This window comes from Lissotriton helveticus, chromosome 11, assembly GCF_964261635.1.
Source record: "Lissotriton helveticus chromosome 11, aLisHel1.1, whole genome shotgun sequence".
NCBI classification, from domain to species: domain Eukaryota; kingdom Metazoa; phylum Chordata; class Amphibia; order Caudata; family Salamandridae; genus Lissotriton; species Lissotriton helveticus.
The window spans coordinates 92718068-92744974 of record NC_136072.1 but is presented as its reverse complement, the minus strand read 5'-3'; the positions used below and the strand labels follow the sequence as shown (position 1 = coordinate 92744974).

Here is a 26907-nt window from a genome sequence, read left to right as displayed (position 1 = left end):
ACAACTTATTATTTTTTTTTTCATTCAGTCTTTCCCATAGCTTTCACAATTGGTTTATAATGTTAACTTTTTTTTAAACTGTCACAAAGTTTTTCCTTTATTCCCATCAAGAGGGATTTAACACTGCTGGACCACAATGGGTTTCTTTGAATATACTCGTTTTTGCTCCACAGTGAACTTACTTTGTCACTGAGGCCTGCTTTACTCATTTGAGTCGTAAATGCCCGTGAATTTGAAGACTGTGTCCATCTGTAACGCAACAGGTGCTCATGTAAAGCGCTCTGATACCTTCGGGGCGAGTTCGCGCTATATAAAACTGTAAATAAAAAAAATAAAAAAGTGTTTTTGCATAAATGCTTAGGGACCCAGGGCCAAGATGTTGTAACCTGGAGGACAGAGTTCACCCCTGTATTCTTTTTTTCCCTTGGCCCGAGGATGAAAGATGCCATTTTGTGCCCAAGCACTTCTGCTGTTAAGCACTTACAAGCACGACACCGGGACTCATGATGTTTCTAACATTCCATCTCACTTTATTTGTGAGAACAGCCGAGGGGAGAAGGGACGGGAGGAATGTGTTTTAATTGTGTTATCTCTTTTTATAAGGAACAGAGAGCTTTGCACCGTCAATTTCAAACCTCTCCGGGCTCAATTACAGATTTATATGTGGAAAAATAGAAGTGATGTAACGCAAAAAAACAAACATTCAACGTTCCTTTAGGTCTAGGCTGAACTTAAAAAAATAAACCCTTTACCCTTTAACCAAGGATTGTAAGGACATCACACCACGTCATGTGAGTTACTTCTAGTGACTTAATTGTGCATTGCATACCTTAATTAGCCCACACAGTATTTTCCTTAGGACAAATGCCCTGATGCAAACACTACCTGCTTGGTAATAGCACACTTTATATGTATCGCATAATAAAGGCATAATGAGTAAAGCACGTCGGGGAAGCACCCCCGCCCACGGTGCAATTAATCGCTGCATTTTGTGGTTTTGATAAAAACAAAACTGAAATAGAGATGATTAATATGGGGGAAAATCCCAAAAAACAGTGGGACACTACTTTACGGAACCCATAAGCATTAAGCCATATGTATCAAGCAAATTCGCATTCGCAAAGGCCGAAATTCGCTGAATTTCGGCCTTTGTGAATGCGAATTTGCTAAATGGAATGTATTAAGCAAAATGTGGTGCAAAATAGGGAATCTCAAATTTTGCGATTCCTTAAATGCAATGTATGTAGCAAAAAAATTAGCAAAATGCCCTTAAGGAATCGCAAATTACCACCAACTTCTAGTTGGTGGTAAGTTGCCAATTCCTTGAAAAATGCACATTTTAGCATTTTTCAAAGTGCCATGTGACGCACATACATGCCCTTAGGGCATGTATGTGCGCCACATGTGCACCCATGCATATTTCAGGGGTGCAACCAGGGCCGGACTGGCTACCAGGCGGTTGTGTGTGCTGCCGAGCTGGGGGCTGATTTCGTTGATGGGGACCTGTGTGTGCTGAACAAAATTCGTTTTGCTTTTTTTATTTCAAAGCGCACGCAGGTCCCCATCAACGAAATAAGCCCCCACCGCAGAGAAATTAGCCCCTAGCTCGGCAGCACACAAAAACGCCCGGTAGCCAGTCCAGCCCTGGGTGCAACAGGGTGTCCTTTGGACACTCCTTCACCCTTGAAATTATTCTCAATTTACGAATCGCAATTAAGGAATTTTAAGTAATCGCAAAAAAAATGCGATTTTGTACATACATACCCATTTGCGATTCTCAAATAGCGATTTCTTAAAAATCGCTATTTGGAAATCGCAAATGGGTATCTTGATACATATGGCAAGTACATTTTCTACTGAAGTTTTACAAAAATGGCTTAAAACTTGATGCTTGAAGGGTTCAAAGTTTTTCTGTACTCACGCGCTTGCCATGTCTGTGCAACAGAAGCATCAATTTTCAGAAGTCTGATAAGATTTGCCAAGCCCTTGTTTCCTCCTGCACGGATATACCGTAACCGCCATTACAGTGACCCGACATGTTGCTTTAATTGCAGCTGGAGGAAGGCCGCCATTTTGTATTATAACGTTCCATAGCATAATTCTATGCCTACAAGACATAATTATGGTAAAGGAAGACACACTTGGGATGTCGGCTGGGGAAAAGCAGTACTTTGGAATTTCCACTTCAGACATCACTCATTACCAGGGCTATTTTGAGCTGCTTTCGGATTTAGCAGCACTGCCAGTCAGAGCCGCCATCTGTGATTAAAGTTTGAAAGACAGGAACAGAACGAGCTGTCAGACAACAGAATCCAGTCCCTCATTTGAGATAAAAAAATTCTGATGCGATCAAATGATGGAACATCATCATGAGCTATCATATCTTCTAAAAAAATGCGCATAAATGCGTACAAAATTCATCCTTTATCAGGCTTGTGCACTCACACTTAACTGGCAGTGATACTGCGTCTTTCCTCCTCCCAGATTAAATCAGTTTTCAAGCAGCTGGTAGATTGGGCAACTGAAGGCTGCCGTAAACCATGGAAATTTTCTTTTTTTAGCCTATAAGAATAAAACTCATTTTATCAGTATTATATTCCAGGCACAAATCATAAAAAACGTAAGTGGGAGAAATAACTAACATGAAGTGCACCATTTTCAATGACGTCACGGAAAATGACGTAATATAACATGGCATCACAACCCAGGGTGTCAATTTTTCAAGTCACATCAGTTTATTATTCTATATGTGCACCTAGGGAGGCCTCTGTGTAGTAACCTAGAAAGGGAATGGTTGATGCACTTCAATATTTAGTATTTTGTTTTTGCTTATGGCTTTAGACGTTATATCTTGGAATCAGCAACACACAAATATGATTTAGCCGCTTAACCGCGGCGTGAATTCCGCCGCGGTGCGGCGGTTTAAAGGAGTGGGCGGGGCCGCGTCAGCCAACGGATGTGCGCAGTACTACCGAAGTAGTGCTCGCGACAGCCGTTGGCCGACGGGCGCATCGAAGGGGTTAATAATGCTAATGCTAAATAGTCCCTGATTATATCTGCCTGTGATCATATAACATAGAGAGAGAGTAAGAGGTACTGCCAGGTTCACGCCTGCCTCAGAGAATCCATCCCAAACACAAAAACAGGTGTCACAACCGTTACTGGTGCGTGGAACAATTTTCCTAGGACACCTATAACTAATAGCAGTCTCACCACCTACTGCTACACTCCCGCCAGGAAAAAAATGCAATTCCAAGAATTGGACGAGGTGGGCTCACTCACGTAATCTGACATGCTTCATCATTTGCCACCTCGTCCCATCCTGGTAAGGTGGTTCTACTATCTGCCTGTGACCTATGGTTCGGCTCTAGACATGTTCATCCTAGTCTTTTGTCCTACCAAGGTCAATGAAATGTCTACTAAATGAAATTATGTAATAATAATAGAACATAAAAAGGCACTGTAAACAATAAATTATTAAAAAAAACAAAGTTTTATTCTCTTTGGTGAAAGGTTAATGATTTTGTTCCTGTGTGGATTTTTAAAGTAGTCAAACCATAAAAGGGCATCTCTCAATCAACTAGCGAGAGAGACTTATGTCTCGTACCGATGGTGGGTGCTCCCTCTTTAGACAATTGAGAGGTCCAATGGTGCCCCCAACCATGGCATTCTCAATGACACAGTGGGTGCTGACAGGGGTTAAAAAGCAACCCCTAGACCAGGGCTTAGGAGAGCTTGCATTCATTACACAAGCTAATAACCATGGTTCTAAGGGTACATGGTGGCACTATAGCACAACTCATATTAGAAGGATCCTGTCTTCTTCACCCACTGTCTCAGGGGCAGAATCTTTCTCATAAAAATAGTGGAAGGACACCATACACTCTCCCCTTCCGACTAGATTATATGCACAACTATACTGAGAGAATATAGAACATGTTGAATGAAAATAATTTAGTATCCATGCTAAGAATTTTTGCTATGTTCTTTGTAGGCACACATTTTCCTCACAACGGCAATATCCTGCATAATTACTGGCTTTTCGTTTTACGATTATTAAGCGATATTCCATAAATGACACCTTCGTGCCATGTAGCGTAGTTTGAAGTCTCTTCAAGAAAAAAATCCAATTTTGATTGCCTGGGAACAACCAAAAATAACAAAACTCAGTGGTTGTTTTTTGTGGTACTTGTGTTTTTGCTCTATTCTTTTAGTATGAAATGCAACTTCATGTTCAAAAATGGATGCAAGGATGCATTTCGAGGTAAAATATAGAGCTGGATACCTGGGTTGCATGTCCCATAATGCTCCAAAAATTCAAGTAATTACAGAAAGGAAAATTATGTGAATTTTGCACAGCCCTAGTTCTAGGTACCCAGTTTGCAAATGCACATAAAGCGAGGAGCCAATTTATACAGCTCTCTTCAGTCGTAAGTCGGATTTACACATGGCAAAATCCATATTCTTTATTAGCACACTGCATGTATGTATGTCTCACAAAGTGGGACTTACTTAACCTCATCTCTGCTTGCGATATTCCCCTGCTGTGCTGGACAGCAATAAAAACGGGTGTGGTCATGACGAGCTCAGCTCGTCATAAGCACATGAGCACTGTGCTGCATGACGAGCTGAGCTCGTCATGAGCATGGAAGGGATTACATCTTCTGTATAGGTGGAAGGAAGTAGCTTGTGCATGGTGTAAACAAGTCACGTGTTTCACAGTGTGCATCCATTTTTAGGTTTCGCCTGAACAGCACTTGCGCTGTGCTTGAGAAATCTATTGTTTTTAAGATAAACTCAAAAGGGACTTACATCCCACCTCCTCTCTTTCCTGGCTTCTCATTGGTTCCTGTTAATGCCACTTACCTTTGCTCCACTTCTATTGGCTTTAGCATATTTTCCTGCATTTACCAATGATTGTTCCTCATCAGCTTCGCTTATCAGTTTACCGCCATCAAAATATTGTTAACATCTGCTTTGGTGGAACTATATTTTCATAAAGTTGAGATTAAGTGATTTGCATAGAATCACAGGACGTTGCGCAGTGCCGCCGAGACTTGAACCAGGACTCCCGCCTCTCAAGTCAGCAGCTCTGCCTGCTGCGCCATCCCCACTCCAGTGTTATCTGTCAGGGAGTTCTTTCCTTCTCCCCAATGATGATTGGTGAAAACAGCTCTTTATTCATAATATAGGCGAAACCAATGTATTACCAATGCTTGTTTAACGCTAAACTGGGCCGGAGGAAGGGATGGATCAAGGAAATACATTTAGAATGTGCAAATACCACCACAGTGACGATTCATAGATGTTCTGCATTGCACTTCTCAGAATTATCCGAAGATCTGTCTTATAGCTGAACTGACAAGGCGTAAGTAATGCAGAAGGTGTGTCTAAGTGTATCAACATGCCTCATTGTCACACGATGTTGAAAGAAAAATCCACTGGAAAATTATATTTATTCAGTGGGAAAAGTATTTAAATAAAGCAATACTAAATTCTAAGACCCTTATTTACATTGGCGGATGGGGCACTCTGCCACAAACCTGCTGGATGTCCCATCTGCTGCATTACAGGTGCCTTTTGAGCTATGGCACTTGTAATAATGCGGATGGAAGTGCCTGCCATGTTTTGAAGGAATATCCTTTCCACCAAACTCTAAAGAATGTCCGAAGTCTTTACTCTATCTTCTCTTGGGTACTGAACGTATTGGATACAATATGCACACCCAGAGTTGCCACATTAGGCCTAAATCATGTCAGTGTTTAATTTGAGCAGGTGGTTTCCAGTGCTTGGCACCGGCACTTAATTGACAGCACCGGCTCTAGTGACACATGGTGGTGCTGTCTGTCAAATTTTGAGATAAGCCAAACAACAGTGTTAAATAAGGCATTATACATTAAAAATGAATAACATTTGTTTCTCACATTATTATAGCTTTGGTGGGACTGGAGTAGGCTGGATTGTCACACTTGTAGGAGTGCAATGGTTAGTACTTGAGTTTGTTCTGTCATTGGCAGCGCTGGCGGGGCAATGAGTGGTGCAGGCTACAGTGACCTCCAAGAAGGGCCCTGGAGCTTACTTTTTTTTACAAATGTCACATTTTGCAAATTTTATATATTTTACGAATTAAGCATTGATGAAGGTACAAACATACAATTTACTGATGCATATTCACAACATGTGTAATTTATCTGCCGTAGGTCATACATTTTGCTTACCCATCCAACAATGACCTTTTTTTATGTTCAGAATAATTTTATTGCATTTTTCAAAAGAATGACATAAATAGACAATCCAAAATACATGAAATAGCAATGAAATCCAATCAATTGAGTAAGACAAATTATTAACAAGTTATAGTAGATCAAAAGGTAACAATAAAAGAATAATCAATCAAGGGAAAAATAAAATCATGGATGGGAGAAGGGAAGGGGGAGAAGGAGGGTACATATTATATCATCTTATATGGAGTGTAGAGTTACTATTAACATATAAATTAGTTATATGCACACTGTGAAGATAAAAAACAGACTCATATTTACTTTTAATGGGAAATGTTTCAGTAATTGTATTAATGGTTATGATACATTTATCACTTCTGATCTTCAGAACACCACACTATGTGTAACATCACTTTAGATTTCATGAACAATCCTGTCAAATGCAAAGCTTTTAACAGCTGCTCTGCATTTTAAAAATCTACTAATAGGAAATATTACCCAAAGTAAAATTCCAACCAGGTGTTCGGCTGATCCTAATGAACAGGTCACAATGAATTTCATAGAAAGTTATTGTATTTTCTTTGATCGTTCCAAAACCGGGTTTTACTAATCCATGGAGCAGATGAACCCTAAAGTAAAAAAACACGTGTTTCCTCAATACTACACTTGAATGACGTGATTGTAGCAGGCCTGATGTCATCATATGAATGCCAGAAGAATCCGTCATGGTATTAAAAATATGTCTTGAAATGGTTTGGTCCAGGTTTTTAATTTTTAGGTCTCGCCTAGGGATGCAGCGCATGCGCTGGTCGCCTTGTTTCACCAGGCGTGCTTCGGTCCCTAAAAGACACAAAGAAAAATAAACAGTATTATAAAATGTGCAAACACCCTAAGTATGAGATTCTTGTTAATTAAATGGGAGGAGACCGTGGTCTGGGTTAACGCTTCAGGCTGTGTCTCCCCTCCAGTTACCTGGCATCATGTGTTGCCTGCTTTGGAATGGGGAATAACATGCCAACTCTGGAAATACCAGTTCCTTCATCATATGTGGTTTCTCCACATGCAGTTTCCTCCTGCTTTCAGCAATCTTTGTTTTTATAGATGCAGTCCTGCACTCAGTAAACTGGGATACTGCTTCGTCTGAGTTATAATGATGGCCTAGGAATCGAAGTATCCCAAGATGTGTTAACAAAGAGGAATCTGCACAGGAATATTGCATGGCCCGGAAACGTTTATGGCAGGCAGGGGCGTAACAAAGGCCCGTGGTGCGTGGGGGCTCCCAGGCTTACCCATAGTGAAGGGGGTGTCCTCTGCCCCTACTGATGTGAGTGTAAGGGGCACCTTCAGCATATCTTGAAAGGGGCCCTCTCATGTTTTGTTATGCCACTGATGGCAGGGTTCTCCAAAGTCAGTCCTGGAGTGCCAAATCTATGTCATAATTTTAGCATATTCCCATTTAGATAAATGTAGTTATCTTAAAAATCTGGTATGTATCCGGACCTCCAGGACCAACTTTCGAGAACCCCGGTTTAGGGAAAAAGACAGAAATCATTCCTTCTTAACTTTAGTAAAAATTACACTGTAAGAAGAAAAGATATAAAAAGAAAAGAGCACCAGTAGTGAACTCTAGGTACCAAGGACCCAATTCAGACCTACCCCAGGTACCTACCCTATTCATCTGCTTTTTGGAGGTTGAGGGACATTTTGGTATAACAGAAGGGAAAAAAATAGTTTTATGGTCCCCTTCTGTCATTTGAAATACACAGGCTCACATTTTGTGCTTATGCCATATGGGCATTACATGTGAGCTTTGTGCAATTATACACACTGGGTTGTCCTGTGCCCTGTGCTACATGATAAACCATGATTCTTGCGTAGAACATGCTAACCCTCTCCCTAAGACAAACCAGGCATTACTTCAGTGGTACACCTGAGGCCTCATTCAGAGTCTCTAAGGAAATTAAAATTCTCAGATTTATGGAGGAAATTCTACGTACGAAGTAGAATCCATCATCTGAATTTCCTACACCATGTGATTGATATTGTGGTGGAAATTCATCTGGTGGACTGTATTTAGAGTTTCCTCTAGAGATTGGAGATTTTCAAGTCCCCACCAAAATCTTAATGAAGCCCTTTCTTTTTTACTGAAGGCGCGAGCATGAGCTAATTGAGAGTTAGTGTATGTACTCTTGGTAGCCATTTCTAAGTTTGGTTCAACAGTGCAGCTGTTGCCAGACCATACGTAATCTACAGAAAAAAATTCAGAGCACTATTAAGGGATGGGTTTAGGCTCTATCCTCATGCTGTTGCCACTGATTACAAGATTTGATTGGGCTGAAGGTTTGTGCTTCCACTGAAAATTGTGCTTGTTTTGCACTTTTTGGTTAGTGCAAACTTGTGCTCATACAGCAGGACTGAGCTGGGTATAACGGCAAGCCACTGATCATGGTTAATGGCCTGACCTGTTTATTACGAAATGTTACCCTACCATGATTGGATTCAAATCTAGCCTCACCTACCATTCTAGACCAATGAGATCCTGCTCGACAATACCTGATGGTATATATATTCAGAGGTAGCAATACTCCACGGCAAGATGTATAAGTAATGGATGTTAAGCTACACTCGCAATATATACTACTGTACTGTTGTTCTTTTTTTGAAAATGCCAATAAAAATGATTTATTTAAAAAAAAGGCATTTGGCATGACTTATTTATTGTGAATACCACATCTTTACATCAATGCAGTTAGGGGCGGATTGTGATTACTCTTAGTGAAAGCATGCAGAGAAGAATTTTGTTACATGAATTCTCTCAGAGTACTGTAGTAGGCAAGGGTTTTGGTATTGGATACACCCTGTGACAAACTGTGAATACAGAAGATTTGCTCCGTAAGAATCCTTGCTAGGCCCTTTTAGAACAGATAGTTACATGGGTTAGCTACTATATGTCTAATTGCATGAATGTGTGACTGATATTTTCCTTGTGGGTAAGATTACACTCAAAACAGTAGGACTGAGTTCATTATGGTGGCAAGCTACAGTTCTGATTGCTGCAATCGGAAAAGTTATGACCGATGGCGTAGGCCTGGGTTGCTTATTATGTAAATTCTGACAAAGGCATTAGAGCTAGCTTATTTATTGTGAAAAGCATTTGTTAACGTACTAGGGCTTTTACAGTTTGTTGTTATCACATTGTGTTGCAGGCTTAGGACAGGTATTTGTTTACAAGTGACCTCACAGACTACTATAGTAGAAAAAGGTACTGGTGTTGGCCACCCTTCAACCCTGTGACAAACCCTGAGGTTTTTCAATGTGGTGATTCTCGAGAGGTGTTTTGTATAGTTTTGCAAACTGTATTCATCAACAAATTTGTACTTTTATATCTTTGTGAATGATGGGTGCCAGCTTATGCACACTTCAAAATGCCTGTGTAAGTTAATGTGTCAAGCCAACATTAAAGCTTATGAGTCTTCTCAGTTCATTGGGAAAAGTTATGCCAGATTCCTTAGGCTTCATCTGTTTTTTATGAAACATTTTGACCACTCCAGTAGGCCTGACTTAATTATTTTGAAAGGTATGTCTTAAAGGCAATTCACCTTTAAAGATAGATTGTTATTACACTGTGATAAACCCTGTTAGGCAGGTACATATTCCATGGAGCCTCACAGATTAGCATAGTAGGCTCTGGTTTTGGTGTTGGAGACCTAACAGAGGAAACTGAGTGGAAAGAAGATAAGCACTTGAATAATCCGTATTTAGCTCTCTTAGAATGGACTTTATATTGTTCTGTCAATTGTCTGTAATTTTGTACATATTTGTATTACAGTATACCTGATGGTTTACTGTAATACCCAACACAGCAGACTTGAGTTGGTTAAGCCAAAGTCTATTGGGCTTATTGTGACCTTGGCGGTCTAACCACCAGGGCGCAGTGTCGGGAGAATGCTGCCAAGCCTGTGGTATCCCGACTCACACATTTGGAGTTCATCACTGGGCTGGCAGTGTGGCGGCGGCAGTCTTGCAGCAACGGCATGCTTCTGATCACAGAGAGAGCCTGAAGTCATTGCTGCCGCACTGCAGTGCCTGCAGTGCCGTGTGTGAACTGTGCCATGCATCATGTCGTGCATGGCACACAGTTCGCGCATGACAGTGCAGGCATAGGGGGGCACGACATGTGCCTCCAGCCACAATGCCCAATGGGATAAGACGCCCAGTGGCCCTGTTTGGGGCCCCTTCCCTGCCTTTCCGAGGACCTTTTCATGGTGGGGTCTCCACCATGAAAAGGTTGGCGAAAATGCAGGTTGTGATTAGTACGGGGTGCCGGCAGTGGCACAGCCTCCATTACCTGCTGCAGCGGGATCCAGGATCTTGGCGGTGGTGGCAGTATTGTGGTGGTCCGACCACTAAGGTCGTAATCAGGCAGTCGGACCACCGTGGGTACCGTGGTCCTGGGGCCGCTGTACTCGTAATGAGGCCCTAAGTCTATAGCCCCAAAAGCTTCAAAATATATCAATTACCACTATTGCATGATGCAACCTCTAATGGCAATTAGATTATAAAAGATCCTTATATTCCTCAGGAAGGTAGTCTTCAAATATGTATGTGGCAGCACTTATAAAGGATAGGAAAAACAAAAGTTGTGAAAAAGTGCCTGTGTTTCCTCACTCCCAGGACAAACAAATCAAAAATGTGAACCTCAGGTTGATGGGCAGCTTGAGGGTCCTCGTGAATGTGCAAATTACCCCAATAGCAAAGTGGCAAAATGAAAATAAACAATCAGATTCTGCCACAAGGGATTCTACATAATCCAGATATCTTTTAAATGTTCTCATTCCATTTGACTGTAAGAAAGAGGTGCTTTACTCTGCCTGTTCTGCCATTAGAATGCCAGTCCTTCTTTTGGAATAAATCTGACGTTCCTGACTTTTTTAAAAGCCAGTTTGAGAGTGAGCCGATCTCCCTGTAATCAGTTCTGGGTGCATCCATAACTAGCACATTCAGATGTTAAAAAGCTTTCATGGATCCACTCAACCTTTCTCTGACTGCTATTTCCTTCCATTCCCAGAACCTCCCTGAGTGCCTCCCTGTAACACCTGGTTCTTGAGTTACTCATAGTCTCCTCCAGTATAGCGGGTTTGAGCTCTACCATCAATTCAATATTAATAAGACCAAGTTGATAACATTGGGACACATTTGGAGTACTTTCAGTAATCTGAAAAGATTTGTAAGGAACCGGTTTTCAACAGAAGCCAAGGTATTGACATTAACATACCCCCATAACACACACTGCTGCAGCATTTGTATGGCTATATATAGGGAACAAAAATATAATGACACAACAGTGTTGTGTCAAAAAAATTGTTAACAAAAACATTGGCTTGCGTACGTTCTATGTGAACTACCAAAATATCTTGTCACAAAAAGTTATGTTTATTTGAAAAGGGTTGAATTACTATTCTATCTCCAATCCAAGCAACAGTATGTAAAGGGGGGTTGGTTACATTTACTATTCCCACTCAAATGTAAGCAAAAGCACAGAAAGCAATGGATTTTAGAAGAGTTAGATTTTGTGTTCCCTCTCCAATTTTAGCAGTAGTAAGGAAATGTTGTATTTTCTTAGAGTGGTTAGATTTACCATTGAACTTCCTAAACGGGAAAAAAATAAACAAATAACAAAATAAAAAGATTCAAAGACTCAAAACAAAAAAATGATTAATTATGGATAAATAAAATTAAATTCCATATGAACACAAATTTCATATGACAAATTATTAATAAAAAAGAAAACAAAAAAAATTGAAAATAAATGCACTTGACTCTGCACTACCCATAAACACACCAGAATATTTTTTTTAAACTATAAATAAAATATAACTAATCTTCAACTTAAACAATATTAATCAAATTCAAACTTTTTATCACACATTACAAATGATACCAAAATAATTAAATCAACAATCAAATAAGAGGTATACAATTAATGACAAATTACTATTTTATTAACAAAATTAATTAAAAGTAAAAAGCAATGACTTATATTGTAAATAACGTCCCACCCTAATCCCCTAAAAATCCAACAGCCCATGACTAAATTAAAAAGTACTAATTACATTTCAAATTAAAAACTATACTCAAATAATGAAAATATCAGTGAATCAAATAAAAAGCTTACATATTTAATTACAGATTAACGATTTTATTTACCTACAAAAAGAATTAAAGATAAAGAACAATATTCTATATTTTAAATAACGTTCTATGCCACCCCTTTCCCATCCAAAAACCTGCTACTAAATTAAAAACTAGTAAATACATTTATACAAATTTGAATTTTACATAAAAAATTACAAACTACATTAAAAACAATCCTAACACTTACACTTAACTGTAATGCTTAACATGCATTAAATTAATTAAAATGTATATTTAATACAGCTAAATTAAACTAAGCAATCTTTCATACAATTATATTTCAAAATCACTATTATATACCTAAATAAGTATGGGGCTGATTACGACGGCACACAGACTTCAGTCCGTCCGACATCTCCTCGGGGAGTAGGACAGTCCGTCTACAAGGCGGCGGTCCCACAGGGGGTATTAGGATGCGACCCATACCGTGGCAGTCGCTCTTACCATACTTTGCATTGCAGCGGTTGGTGCTGGCTGCAGCACTCGCCGCAATTGAAAACGGCACTGTTTAAATTTTCCTGCACTACGTAGCAGGCACCATATGGTGCATGCCACATGGTGCAGGGAAATGCTGGGGCACTATAAGTGCCCCCCACCACCAAAAGAAAGGGCCCAGGGTGAAGGGGGACCCACTACAGACCCTCGATGTCCATCCCTGCCAGCCTTTTCATGGCGGGTGAACCGCCGTGGAAAGGCTGGCGGGGATTGACATCATAATCTGTCCGGCAGTGCCTAACAGGCACCACCACCATTCTGGGCTATGCGGGCGGTCCGACTGGTGGGTGGAAAACCACTGTACGAATACCGTGAACCCGCCACCGGCAGCCTGCCGGTGGCAGGTTCATCACCATCGTAATCAGCCCCAATATTCCTACCTTCTATATTCTGACCCACAATATTTTCGTGTTGATATTTTTGATATGCTGTGCCTGTATCACAATATTGTTCCCATGATACTTTGGTATTTTACTGCTGCAGCTTGGGCCTTGCTTCTATATAACTCAAATGGGGATGACATCTACCTTACACCTGGATTTTTGCAAATTGTAAAGTTCCCCTTAAACACTGCTCTAACAGACCAGTATATTTAATCATTTGTTGATCCCCCTTGTGATCATCATGTATCCTGATTCCTAAATACTGTATGAGACACACACTCTAAAATAGTGAATTTTCCAACCGGGGTGTACCTCTAAAAAATGTATACGGGTGGAAGGACATTACATTTGTACTCCAATTTACTGTGAGTTCATTGATCTTGCAAAAATTAGCAAATGTTCCCAATAAATTCTGCAGACCAAATAGGTTTCCTGAATCCATGAGGGTGCCATTTGTGAAAAGCAGGGTAAACGAAATTTCCCTGTCATCTTTAGAGCACCATTTACACAAGTTTATGACTAAGTCACAGCTTGATTTAGATAAAAAATGAGTAATGTAGGGGCAAGGACATATCCCAACTGTACCCTTTTGTAGCGAGGGAAGCTGGTGGTGGTCTCGACATGAGCCTCACATCTCAACTTAGCGCAATTGTACTTGTGAATACAGGATGGAATGTCAAACAGATCTAGTGGCACACTCATCTCTCTGATGACTGTACACCTTGTATGCCATAAAATGTTACCAACACAAGACTTTAAGCTCAAAAAGTCAAACTACATGGATCCCTTCTTGAATTGTATGTAGTTGCCTGAAGACTGGATCTGTCAAGCTGACTTAAAAGCCATTCTGAAATAACATTATTGTTTATTAGCAAAGTCTCCAGTCTCATTAATATCATTCAACCAAAGAGTTTTTGCCTGTTATCAGTAAGACTAATCGGTTCATAGTTCGTAGGTTTCGTACAGCTCTCTTTTTATGGGTAAGAACACACTCATCTTGCAACCAGATGAGGGTAATCTGGGCACCAAGCATGAATGATGTTGGCCAATTAGACAAAATAGCAGACCAATATTATTGGTTCGAATTTAAATAGATACACTGGTGTCTTGGCTGTCCAGGAGCCCATACATTCCTTTGACTTTGTCAAATGGTCTTCCCTGCTTTAGAGATTTGGTTTAATCTTCCGAAAATAAATATTTTTTTCACAAGGTGACATAAATCATGGCGAAATAGAAAACCACCACTGACCATGAGGAAGAGGACAAAGAAAAAGAAAGTAGTTTATTTTGACTCAGGAGCTCCACTTTCCAAACTGTCCTCTATTCCTAATGATATTTAATCCTGGCTGGCAGATAGTTGTCTCACGACACATTGACTAGGAGAGACACAGTGATCCTTTAAGTGGCAATACATGGTGTGAAGGGTATGTGTAATGTGCATAATGATGGTAATGCCCAAGGCCTACTGTGCAACCAGCTCAAAGCACCTATTTTATCATTGAAAACATATTGACAGGTTATGAATGCTCAACTCATTTTAGTTGGCCAACAGATTGTATTTCACACTGAGACAGTAAATGCCATAAAGACAAACTTGTGGTCCACAATGTGTCTCCCTAATGTGCTTAGGACTATTTTTAAATCCCAGATACCACTGGTTGTTCCTTGACTGGGGGTGAGTGTTTGATTTGCTCCAGCGTTCCGTCCATCATCCCCTTTGGTATTGCTTTGTTCGCCCTAAGTTGGCAGGGTATGCCCAGACGTGGGTCCCTTGCTCACTTTGCCACTGGATTCAAGCTAGCCTGGCTGATGACGGGTGATTAGCCAGAAACCGGTCCCAGGATGCTTGTTTCTGGTCCAGGGAAGACATGGCTTGGCAGTTCGGGCTGGACTGTTCCTATGAGGCACAGGGTCAGACTGATTTGCATATGACCATGTCTGAACTGGGGTGGTGGAGTGAGCTAAAGAATGATGATGGATTAAACCCAGATCAGTTGACTGGGGGTGAGTGTTTGATTTGCTCCAGCGTTCCGTCCATCATCCCCTTTGGTATCACTTTGTTTGCCCTAAGTTGGCAGGGTATGCCCAGACGTGGCTCCCTTGCTCACTTTGCCACTGTATTCAAGCTAGCCTGGCTGATGACGACTGATTAGCCAGAAACCGGTCCCAGGATGCTTGTTTCCAGTCCAGGGATGACATGGCTTGGCAGTTCGGGCTGGACTGTTACCATGAGACACAGGGTCAGACTGATTTGCATATGGCCATGTCTGAACTGGGGTGGTGGAGTGAGCTAAAGAATGATGATGGATTAAACCCAGATCAGTTGACTGGGGGTGAGTGTTTGATTTGCTCCAGTGCTCCGTCCATCATCCCCTTTGGTATCGCTTTGTTCCTTGTGATGGGAGCACATTTACCCTTTTCTTGGTGGGCTATAAGAGTACTACACACCATTTCCTGCTCTTCTCCTTTCCAAAGTTAATTTTTGTCTGTGTGCTACACCCATTGATTGCTAGCTTGAAGTCAAGTGCAGGAGATGAAAGAGGGTAGTGGATACTCCTCTGTTTGCTGGGTCCATGAGAGCCTATGCCCAAGAACAATAGCCCTTGTTTTATGCAAACTGATGCAGGCCAAGGCAAATAAGTGCTTGAAGTATAGAGGAATGCCAAAAGTATGAATACTGACTTCCACCTCAGTCTCCTATGAATACAACTAATTTCTGGAGGCATGACTCCATTTACCTAAGAATCCCAGCTATCAGTTCAGAGCCGTCGTCAAGTAGGAAGCCTGTCTTCCATCTGTGGAGCACGTAAATGGCACTGGCAGGGTGGGAGTCAGTGGCCGTCCCGTAGTTGGGAAGAGCAAAGCCTTGATCGGGCACACTTCCCCCTGGATTGCCTTTGTAGGCTATTTGGACAACATATCACATTTTAAATATTGATATACACCAGTAGCATGATACAGAAATATAATTGACAAAAATATCACTTCTTTAGGTAAGTAATATCGTTTACAAGAATATCTGTGGTTTTAATATAATTCTCAATAATATAAGGGCTGGTTTTGATACCGGTGGACACCACTGCGGACTGGATGTTCAGGGGGGCACCATAGGTTCCTCAGAGGCCCCATAGTCGAGTGCCAGGAGGGAAGGGGGCCCTGCTAGGGGCTCCAAAGTGACTTTCTGACAGTATTTTAATGTCGGAAAGGCCGACATGAAAGGCTGGGTGAAAGTGACATCATAATCCGGATGGCAAAGCCGAGGCAGGCTCTGCCGTCATTATAGGATTATGATGCCTGGAAGGGCAGAGGAATCCCCCTGCGGGTTTCCCTCTGATTGTTGTCATTGTAATTTGGCAGTTGGAGTGAAACCATCAATGTCGGGCAGAAAGCCTTCGACAAGCTGTTGTAACCAGGCCCATAGTTATTAAAAATATAATTTTCAAATTAGCTTTATGTGTTTTAGTTCATATTTTAATTGTATATGTTAAACATTGCTTGTATAATTGTTGACAATATTTTTTAATATAGTTTGAAATTTTAAGTTATTTATAATTTTAAATATAATTGTTAATTGCAATTCATACTGTCATAGTGGATTGTGAGGTTTGTAGGGGGTACAGGGTGGAAAGTTAATTAAGTATAATTAATAATACATTGTTTATTTAGTATTAACTATTTAATTGACAACTTCTATGAAAATTGTGCAATTATTATATTTCTTTAGTCATATTTTAGCTGTAGGTTGTTTTTTTTTGTTGGGGTATAGGGTGGTAAGTTAAGTTAAAATTGATTAATAATGAATTAATAATTTAATAATTATTTAATTAATTGTTAATTATTTAAATTGTTTGATTATATTTTTGTTATATTTTACGTGTGGGTTGTTGAGTATGTAGGGGTATTGGGTGGGAAGTTAATTAAGTAATACTTGATTAATAATTATTAATATATTATTATTTAATTGATTGTTAATTATGGAAATTGTTTAAATATTATATTTTTAAAGTTTTATTTAGGTGCTGGTTGTTGGGTTGTAGGGGTTTAGGATGGGAAGTAAATTAAATAGTAATTAATTAACATCAAGTATTAATTTATTAAATATTGAATACATTATTAGTTATGTAAATTGGTTAATAATTATATATTTTCTTTTGTATGTTATATTTTAGGTGTGGGCTGTTGTATTTGTGCAGCATAGGGTGGGAAGGTATTTAGGCTATAATTAATTAATTATTCATTTAGTAAAAACAAATTTATCATTAAATATGCTAATTGTGTTGTACTTTATTTTAGTTATATTTTACAAGTGGGCTGCTAGGTTTGGGTTTGTGGAAGTATCGTGATAATAATTGAGCAATTAGTTACTTTTTCATAATTCACAATTAATTATTAACATGTTTTGTAATCATGTACATTGTTCAATTATGTTTTTAATTTTATATATAATTTTTAAATTAAGAATGATATATTTCTGGGCAACTTATATGGTTATTAAAATATGTTATGTATTTGAAGTGAAGTACTTTCACTACTGTTGTACAGACTGGAGTGCGAATAGTAAATGTAACCCTTCCGGTCCAATGCTTACCTTACTGTTGCACAACTGAAGTTTGAATAGTAATTTTTACCCCTCTGAAGTCCAATGCTTTCCCTACTGTTGCACAGACTGGAGTGGGAATAGTTAAATGAACCCCTCTGAAATCCAAATCTTTCCCTTATGTTCCACAGGAGAAACCACCTCAGCCATTATGGCAGTGGTAATTTCCCCAGTGAAGAAGACATCTGTTTAAATTACACTTATAGAGGAAATTCCATTAACACTCCTGGTAGTTTCATAGGTAACTACCATTCGCTGAATCAGGCATTTAGTGATTTTCATTTCCATTTTTAAAATACAAGCAGTTAAAGCACTTGCAATACTTACATTTAAAGTCCCTGAATGAATTAGCCTTGCAGTAAGCTTGATCACTAAGGCCAGTGATGCGCCCAGGATGGACACGCTTGAGCAGACATCTACAATTTGTAGTACCAAGTGGTAAGGCTCATAGTGCAAAGGATCGATGCACACTGACATATATTTGCCATATGGAAAGGGAAATGTAATAGCATATCCAAGGTAGTTGGTTCCGGCTATTCCAGCAAATGAATAGTAGCAATACGGGCCAATGAGAGTTGACGCAATGGCAACCGCAAAATGTAGCGAGGATCCAACGATGCTCAGTAGACCAAAGGTGAAGCCGGCTTCCCACTGAAAAGGAGAAAGGGTGATATTAATGCATGTCACCTGAACAATATGTGCTATTATATTATATTCTGTAAAGACCACTTAGGACCAATTCACAAAATTGTTTTTAAGTAGTAGTAGTTCCTTACTTCTGACTTTTGTGTGATTTACTCCAGAACTTCTATGCTTGATTCCCAAAACCTTTTCTGTGAGTAACTTGACCTTTCATCATGCTGGCCCACATTATGAGGTGGCCATTTGTTGATTCAATAATTACGTTATAAATAGATTCTGACATAGATGGGCATATTTACAAACAGTTAACACCACCAAAACGTCACTTTTTCCGACATTCTGTTGATGTTAATTCCTTCACCTTATTTACAAGCCTTGTAAATAATGCCCCTGCCTGAAGCAGCACTTAGCGTGAAAGGGGCGTGCAATGGGCGTTGCAGTGGGTGTTCTGCCGCAACACCCATTGCTTTACAATGCTGCCCCATATTTACAAGGTATGGGGCTGCGCCTAAAATATTGCCAGGAAATACCTGGTCTTAAGCAGGCAATGCAAGAAGAAATATTTTATTTCTCCTCATATTTTGCTCTTTCCATATGTGCTGCATTTTGCAGCACACATAGAAACAGCGAATCACCTGTAAATATTGTTTATGTGCAGGTGTACCTTCCTGCACATAAACAATCCCACCTGCAGCACAGGCATCCTTTCAACATGGCGCAAGGGTGCCTGCTCTAGCGCTAGACAGCTTCTTTAGCACCGACGCTAGGTGAAATGCAGGGGTACACCGCATTCTTGTAAATACAGCGCATCCATGAGTTTTGAAACAAACGGAGGGCGGCGTTACCAATATTTGTGTAACACCAGGCTCTGCCAGTTTCTAGTAAATATGCCCCTCAGTTGTTTGTAATATTTCGGATTTGATAATTATCGCCAATGACAAATTGGGCTCCTGGAATGGAATATAAGACACGGATTTATCAACATTGTATCTGTAAAATATAGGGTATGTTTTTACCTACAAATTAATGAAGGTTTGACCTCCCGAAATTTAATAGAGGTTGAATTTTTTTTATCACACCCATCTTCTAGTGCCTTGAGTGGAGAAGTGTGGCTCAATGGTTAGAGCGGCAGACCCTGATGCAGAGGTCTGGCCCGGACCAGGGTTCAATTCCCACCTCGGTGGGTCTTGGGCTCAATTTCCCCGGACCTGATAATTCTCGCCTCAGTGCCTATTCTAATCATGGGTCCCACTCTGCAACTCTGGGCAATAGCTTGCTTAATCTCCACAATGGCCCCAACAGCGCTGGGATGCCTGGCTTCACCTTGGGGGTGCCCAGGAGTGGGCACTTCACAGGGAAAGGCCAGGAAGGGTTCCACAGCGGTATGTGCACAGCGCCTGAGAGACCCCGTCGGGGGTGATTCGGGCGCTATATAAATGCACTACATTTACATTTATTTACATTTACCAAATGCAAGAAAAAATGTAAAAGTCATAAATTAGGTTAATGACCATCTGATGCATAATAAGGGCACTGGGAGTGAAATTCTCATGAGTAGCAACATGGGTAACATGCTGAATTAAACGTTTTAGGACTCTGGTCTGTAAGTAAGCTTTTTTTGCAAATTGTTGTCATTCACACCTAAGGCAGGATGTGTGAGTGAGACAACTGTGAACAGGAAAATATTATTGTGAATCGGGGGCCTATAAGGCAAAATAACTGATATTGTGGATCCTGATTATAAGTTGTGACAAGTGGATCTCCCAAGCAGATTTCTGCTCCAGATCATTGTAAGAGGCCCAATTTCCCAGCACCTGGATTTTCCAGGTGCCGGAATACCTGATCCAATTTTATCAACTTCAAAATTCGGGCTACTGAAACCACATAAAGAAAAGGGTGCATCAAACCCCCCTTAAATAGGGAATACCATGTTGAATTCGGTCTATTAACTCCGGGTCTGCACAGTTAATGCTCATTCGAGGGTTAACCAGCAATTGCAGGAAATCCATGTGGACAGTCAGTCTAGTATGCGCTATTCAACAGGCCCAAAATTGCAGCATTGGAATTCCATAAAACAGGAATCTGGGCCCTTCGGATTAAATTGCTATCATGTCTGAATTTAAAGTGCGGTAATGTATAATGCTTGACAACGAGGAAATAATGATCGCTGCCCTTTTAAAGCTGAGTGTTTTGTTTCACAATCATTTTGAGGTGTCACTTAACAGAGAAACATAAAGTTCATTCAGGTTCTAGCAGTGTGTGTGAACACCTATCTGTGTCCTACTGTCTCCAGTCCTACTTTCCAGAACTGCAGCTCGTGACCTTTCAAACAGTGGGGACATACATACCGTCCCTAACTTGCAAGCATAGCAGGACCAACCCACTTAAGGTACTCTACGGACAAGGGATCTATCTCTACAGCATTTCTAACAGGCATTGGCAAAGGCGATAGGTTTCACCTATGGGAGAGCTATTGGTTTTTCAATTTCTTTTAGCCGTGTTGCAACATGACTGAAAGTTAGGAAAAAAAGCTCTGTGACAAGGTTAGCGCTCACCAGGATGGGCAGTGATCTATTTTCTTAGTATGGGATTATTCTCTACCTTCAGAAAAAAAGTTCATTATCTTACGTCAGAGCTGATGTTTGCCTTGTTGGCCCCATTAAGACAATGCCAGGAAGGCTATACAGAGAAGGGAACACAGAGCCGGTGCATCTTTATAGTATCTTCAAACCGATTGGTGCAACATTTGGGTGATTTATTTCTGGCAGGACAGGAGGGGGCAAGCAACAACTGGGAGGGGTGGGGGTGGACAAGCGACGGTGGACCAGACAAGCAACAATGCAGGAGACTGGCGAGGGGGAAGAGCAAACAAGCATGCAGGGGGGTGGAACAAGGCGGTGCAAGTAAAAGAAAAAGTACCTCTGAAAGCATCAAGCAGTGGAAGGACACTGGGCAAGGGAAGTAGTACTTCAGCTATTCTCCAGGGTAAGGACAAACACACAAAGAGGAAGTGAAGCCAGCACTTGCTGACCAAAAAGAAGCAAGGAAATGAAAGCGATGATGAAGCCAACCAATGGTGACCAATGGGCAGGCTCTAAGCCCCCTGTCAGTAAATGCAGTGCCTCCGGCGAGACCAAAGGTATACAAGGTGGGGTTGAGGGGGCAAACTGTCGAAGAGCCGTTAAATATACTGAAGGGCATAAAACAATTGAAAGAGCCACCAAAACATTTACGGGAACTAGGGAGAAGGCAGGCAAGTGTTTAATGAAGGACACAGATGTATCCTGCAAGAAACAGCATTTCCCATACAGACTTAACTTTTTATGTTTATTAAAAACAATTATGTTAGGGTTTAGGAGCGGCTAGAGGTAAGAGTGACTTTAGGGTTCTAGGGTGGGTAGAGATAAATGGAGATGATGGTGGCTTAAGGGTCCAGGGGTGGGTAGAGGTGAAGGGAGGCAGGATGACTTTAGGGTTCAAGATATTATAGAGGTAAAGGGAGGCAAAGGGTGACTTCAGGGTTCAGGAGTGGGTAGAAATAAAGGGGGGGTGAAGGTGAAAGTGATTTTATGGTTCGGGATGGATAGGTGTAAAGGTGAATTTAGGGTTCAGGGGTGGGTAGAGATAAAGGGAGGTAAGGGTGAATATAGGGTTCAGGTGTGGGTAGAGCAGTGGTTCCCAAACTCAGTGGCGTCTGCCACCAAAAAGTACAGGTGGAGCGGGGGCGGTGGGGTGGAAAAATCAATTAAATGACTTACCTGCAGGCTGGCCTCACCTTTGCCCTCTTCTGTTCCTGCCGGAAGCAGGAAGCACACAAAGGCTCCCCTAAGCCAATCAAGATGCTGCTGTCACCTTGACAGCAGTGTCGTGATTTGTCTGAGCGCTGTGGTTCGCGCTTAGACAGGGACTATGAACCAGTGATGTTCTCCACCCCGGCTGTACAATACAGCCGGTGGAGAACATACAAAGTGTGCATAACTGTTTGGCCTGCCCAAGACAGCCGGCCAAACCGTTATGCGCACTTCAGTGCTCCAACCACTTCCCCTGCTGGCTGTGATGACAGCCCATCACGCCCTGTAAACCTCCCTCGGTACGGAAAAATATAATTACAATAACATTGCATTCTTATTTTATTTTCCTTTTTCCACTGCTCAAAGAGCAGTTGTGTGGCGCACCTCCACCTTAGCAGAGGAGTCACCGCTGCCCAAATTGTATGTCGTGCACTGAGGTGCGTTGGTAGCACTTGCCAGCAGCACCTCACACTTCTTGGAAACGTGGGAAAGGTAGAAAGTTCTGACAGTACACCTCAGTTCTAAAACATGTTACTTAAGTATCTGAAATGTGCACTTGCGGGCCCTGACTAACAGCTCGTGCCTTGTGGGAATGACATTTGGGGGGAGTTTTGGAAGATGGACCTGTCAGCGTCCGGAACGGTTTGGACCAGCGTGTGACGTGTTGCAATCAAATAAAGAGCGTGCCTGCTTAGGCTGAGCGAGGCTCGAATGATCAGGACAGAGATGCTGAGCTTTATTGCTGATCCTGTCCTGCAGCAACTCTAGTAATCGCTTCTATAAGGAAAATCGGGTCATCTTTATACATTTTACATTGTTTGATTAAAAGGTCTTGTGATAACCCTGGGTGAAGCACTATGCTACGCTCGCATAGTTTGCGAAGTTTGCGCAACTTCGCACTACGCGAGCTGCACGTAGCACAGTGCGAACACGCGTAGTGCAGCGTAGTGTAGTGCAGCGGTCATTTTTTGCTTGTTCGCGGTCCTCAACGTCATGTTCGCGACCGCGAGCAAGCAAAATGACATCCCGGCGAGATTCTCAACGCGGGGAGGTCAGGTTTCTCATTGCAAGTGGTTGCGCATGCTGGCGACCGCTCGAAATGAGAAACTACCAGTTTGCGTTGAGAAAGCTGCCGCTCGAGTAAAAATCTACTCGAGCAACAGAAAACTACAGCTCGCACTGTGCAAGATGCCATTTTCAATGATTGCACAGTGCCGGATGCTTGTCCGCACTGTGCAATCATTGAAAACGCATCTTGCACAGTGCGAACATGCTACTACGCAGCTCGCGTAGTGCTACGTGAAGTTTGCGTTGTGCGAAGTGCACTTCGCATAGCTTCGCGTAGCGCTACTTCGCGAACTACGCCCACCCTTCGAATTTACCAGAACAGCAAATGTCTTCATCGCCCCTTCACTTCTTCATGTGTATTCAAAGGCATGCAGTGAGCAAAGGTGATTCACGTATTTATTTGAAAAGTTTTATATAGCGCTGGCTAAACCCGGCGGTATCTGAACGCTTTACATGAGGACGAGCACTGTTTCAGAGCATAGTTACAAGTTACATAGTTACAAGTTACACAGTTTCAGAGCATAGTTACAAGTTGCTGGAGCGTAGTTGCATGTATATGTATATATGTAAGGGAAAAAGCAGGCAAGGGGAGAGATTCAGGGGAGAGGGTATAGTATGCAAAGAATGTCGCTTGCAAGAAGAGGGGTACAGCTGCTCATTCTAATGAAACCTACCTCTGAATACATAGAACAATAATATCCCAATTATGTGTGCTGCTAATTTGCAGATCACTGCGCGGCTGTGTGTTGTAATTCACAGAGCGAGCGAAGTGGGGTTCATTCAGGTTCATGGCATGCAGTCTGCGCACCCCCCCCCCCCTCCCCCCACTGAAACCAAGCACCGGACCCGCCAATTTTAACCCAGGAAAGAAACAAAACACAATTAAATATTAATTAACTCTCTGCTCTGATAACAGCTGGAGAATAATGCCCTTTTTCTATCGTCTGGATCCAATAATCAGCTCAACAATAAAAGAAACCAAAATTATTGTGGTGCTAGAAGCCTTGAGCTGGTATGGCTGAGAAATTAGAGCTATGGGGGGATCATATCATGTTCAAATGTTAATGTTTTTGGAGGTTTGGGGGTGTTTGAGGTGAATGGAGAACTGTGTTATGTGTGTTGTAATCTTTCCTGCCAATACAAACAAAATACCATGTCTTCAGTTGGCTTATCTTTAAAAATGAATGGGCATATTTACAAGTAAGTGGTGGAGTGCGGAGATAGCCTCTTTGGATTAAAGTCGCGCTCCGCCACTTCTGAAACACAGGGCTGCATAATATTTAAAATGATACTGTGCAGCCCTGTGTTTCCACCTGTGCAGGCGCTAATGTAGCCGTCTGGAGCCAATGCAGATACCCTTGCACCATAGTGCAAGGTTGCCTGCGTTGCGGGGGAAGATTATTTATGTGCAGGAAGGTCTCCTTTCCTGGACATAAACAATCTGAAATGGCGTTTTGTAACTTCTATGTGTGCTGTTTAAATCAGCACACATAAAAGTTGCAAAACGTCTTTTTTAAATATTTGTTTATATGCAGGACACCTTTGTAAATATGGGGCAGCGTCAAAATCAATGGGTGTTGTGGTGGAGCAAAGAAAAACCAAAGGAAATGATGGACGGAGCGTTGACAATACAAGCACTCACCCCCAGTCAACTGATCTGGGTTTAATCCATCACCGTTCTTTAGCCCACTCTGCCACCCCAGTTCAGACATGGCCATATGCAAATCAGTCTGACCCTGTGCCTCATGGGAACAGTCCAGCCCGAACTGCCAAGCCATGCCTTCCCTGGACCGGAAACAAGCTACCGAGGACCGGTTTCTGGCATTTCAGCCATCTTCAGCCCGGCTTGCTTGAATCCAGTGGCAAAGTGAGCAAGGGACTCACGTCTGAGTATACCCTGCCAACTTATGGCGAACAAAGAAAAACCAAAGGAAATGATGGATGGAGCGTTGACAATACAAGCACTCACCCCCAGTCAACTGATCTAGGTTTAATCCATCACCGTTCTTTAGCCCACTCTGCCACCCCAGTTCAGACATGGCCATATGCAAATCAGTCTGACCCTGTGCCTCATGGTAACAGTCCAGCCCGAACTGCCAAGCCATGCCTTCCCTGGACCGGAAACAAGCTACCGAGGACCGGTTTCTGGCATTTCAGCCATCTTCAGCCCGGCTTGCTTGAATCCAGTGGCAAAGTGAGCAAGGGACTCACGTCTGAGCATACCCTGCCAACTTATGGCGAACAAAGAAAAACCAAAGGAAATGATGGATGGAGCGTTGACAATACAAGCACTCACCCTCAGTCAACTGATCTGGGTTTAATCCATCACCGTTCTTTAGCCCACTCTGCCACTCCAGTTCAGACATGGCCATATGCAAATCAGTCTGACCCTGTGCCTCATGGGAACAGTCCAGCCCGAACTGCCAAGCCATGCCTTCCCTGGACCGGAAACAAGCTATCGAGGACCGGTTTCTGGCATTTCAGCCGTCTTCAGCCCGGCTTGCTTGAATCCAGTGGCAAAGTGAGCAAGGGACTCACGTCTGAGCATACCCTGCCAACTTATGGCGAACAAAGAAAAACCAAAGGAAATGATGGACGGAGCGTTGACAATACAAGCACTCACCCCCAGTCAACTGATCTGGGTTTAATCCATCACCGTTCTTTAGCCCACTCTGCCACCCCAGTTCAGACATGGCCATATGCAAATCAGTCTGACCCTGTGCCTCATGGGAACAGTCGAGCCCGAACTGCCAAGCCATGCCTTCCCTGGTCCGGAAACAAGCTACCGAGGACCAGTTTCTGGCATTTCAGCCGTCTTCTGCCCGGCTTGCTTGAATCCAGTGGCAAAGTGAGCAAGGGACTCACATCTGAGCATACCCTGCCAACTTATGACGAACAAAGAAAAACCAAAGGAAATGATGGACGGAGCGTTGACAATACAAGCACTCACCCCAGTCAACTGATCTGGGTTTAATCCATCACTGTTCTTTAGCCCACTCTGCCACCCCAGTTCAGACATGGCCATATGCAAATCAGTCTGACCCTGTGCCTCATGGGAACAGTCCAGCCCGAACTGCCAAGCCATGCCTTCCCTGGACCGGAAACAAGCTACCGAGGACCGGTTTCTGGCATTTCAGCCGTCTTCAGCCCGGCTTGCTTGAATCCAGTGGCAAAGTGAGCAAGGGACTCACGTCTGAGCATACCCTGCCAACTTATGACGAACAAAGAAAAACCAAAGGAAATGATGGACGGAGCGTTGACAATACAAGCACTCACCCCAGTCAACTGATCTGGGTTTAATCCATCACTGTTCTTTAGCCCACTCTGCCACCCCAGTTCAGACATGGCCATATGCAAATCAGTCTGACCCTGTGCCTCATGGGAACAGTCAAGCCCGAACTGCCAAGCCATGCCTTCCCTGGACCGGAAACAAGCTACCGAGGACCGGTTTCTGGCATTTCAGCCGTCTTCAGCCCGGCTTGCTTGAATCCAGTGGCAAATTGAGCAAGGGACTC

The 26907-nt window shown here is 42.1% G+C and overlaps 1 protein-coding gene across 1 annotated transcript in view; it reads right to left on the bottom strand.

Annotated features, from left to right (window-relative positions):
- Positions 1-6136: 6136 nt before the first annotated feature.
- TMEM212 (transmembrane protein 212) overlaps positions 6137-26907 on the bottom strand; it is a 79756-nt gene continuing 58985 nt past the window's right edge. Inside the window, exons 3-4 of the mRNA XM_078665723.1 lie at positions 18219-18542; positions 6137-7061 (exon numbers count right to left, since the gene is read on the bottom strand). Coding sequence (XP_078521849.1) covers positions 7041-7061; positions 18219-18542 — 345 coding nt within the window. The 3' untranslated portion in view covers positions 6137-7040. The remainder of the gene's footprint in view (positions 7062-18218; positions 18543-26907) is intronic.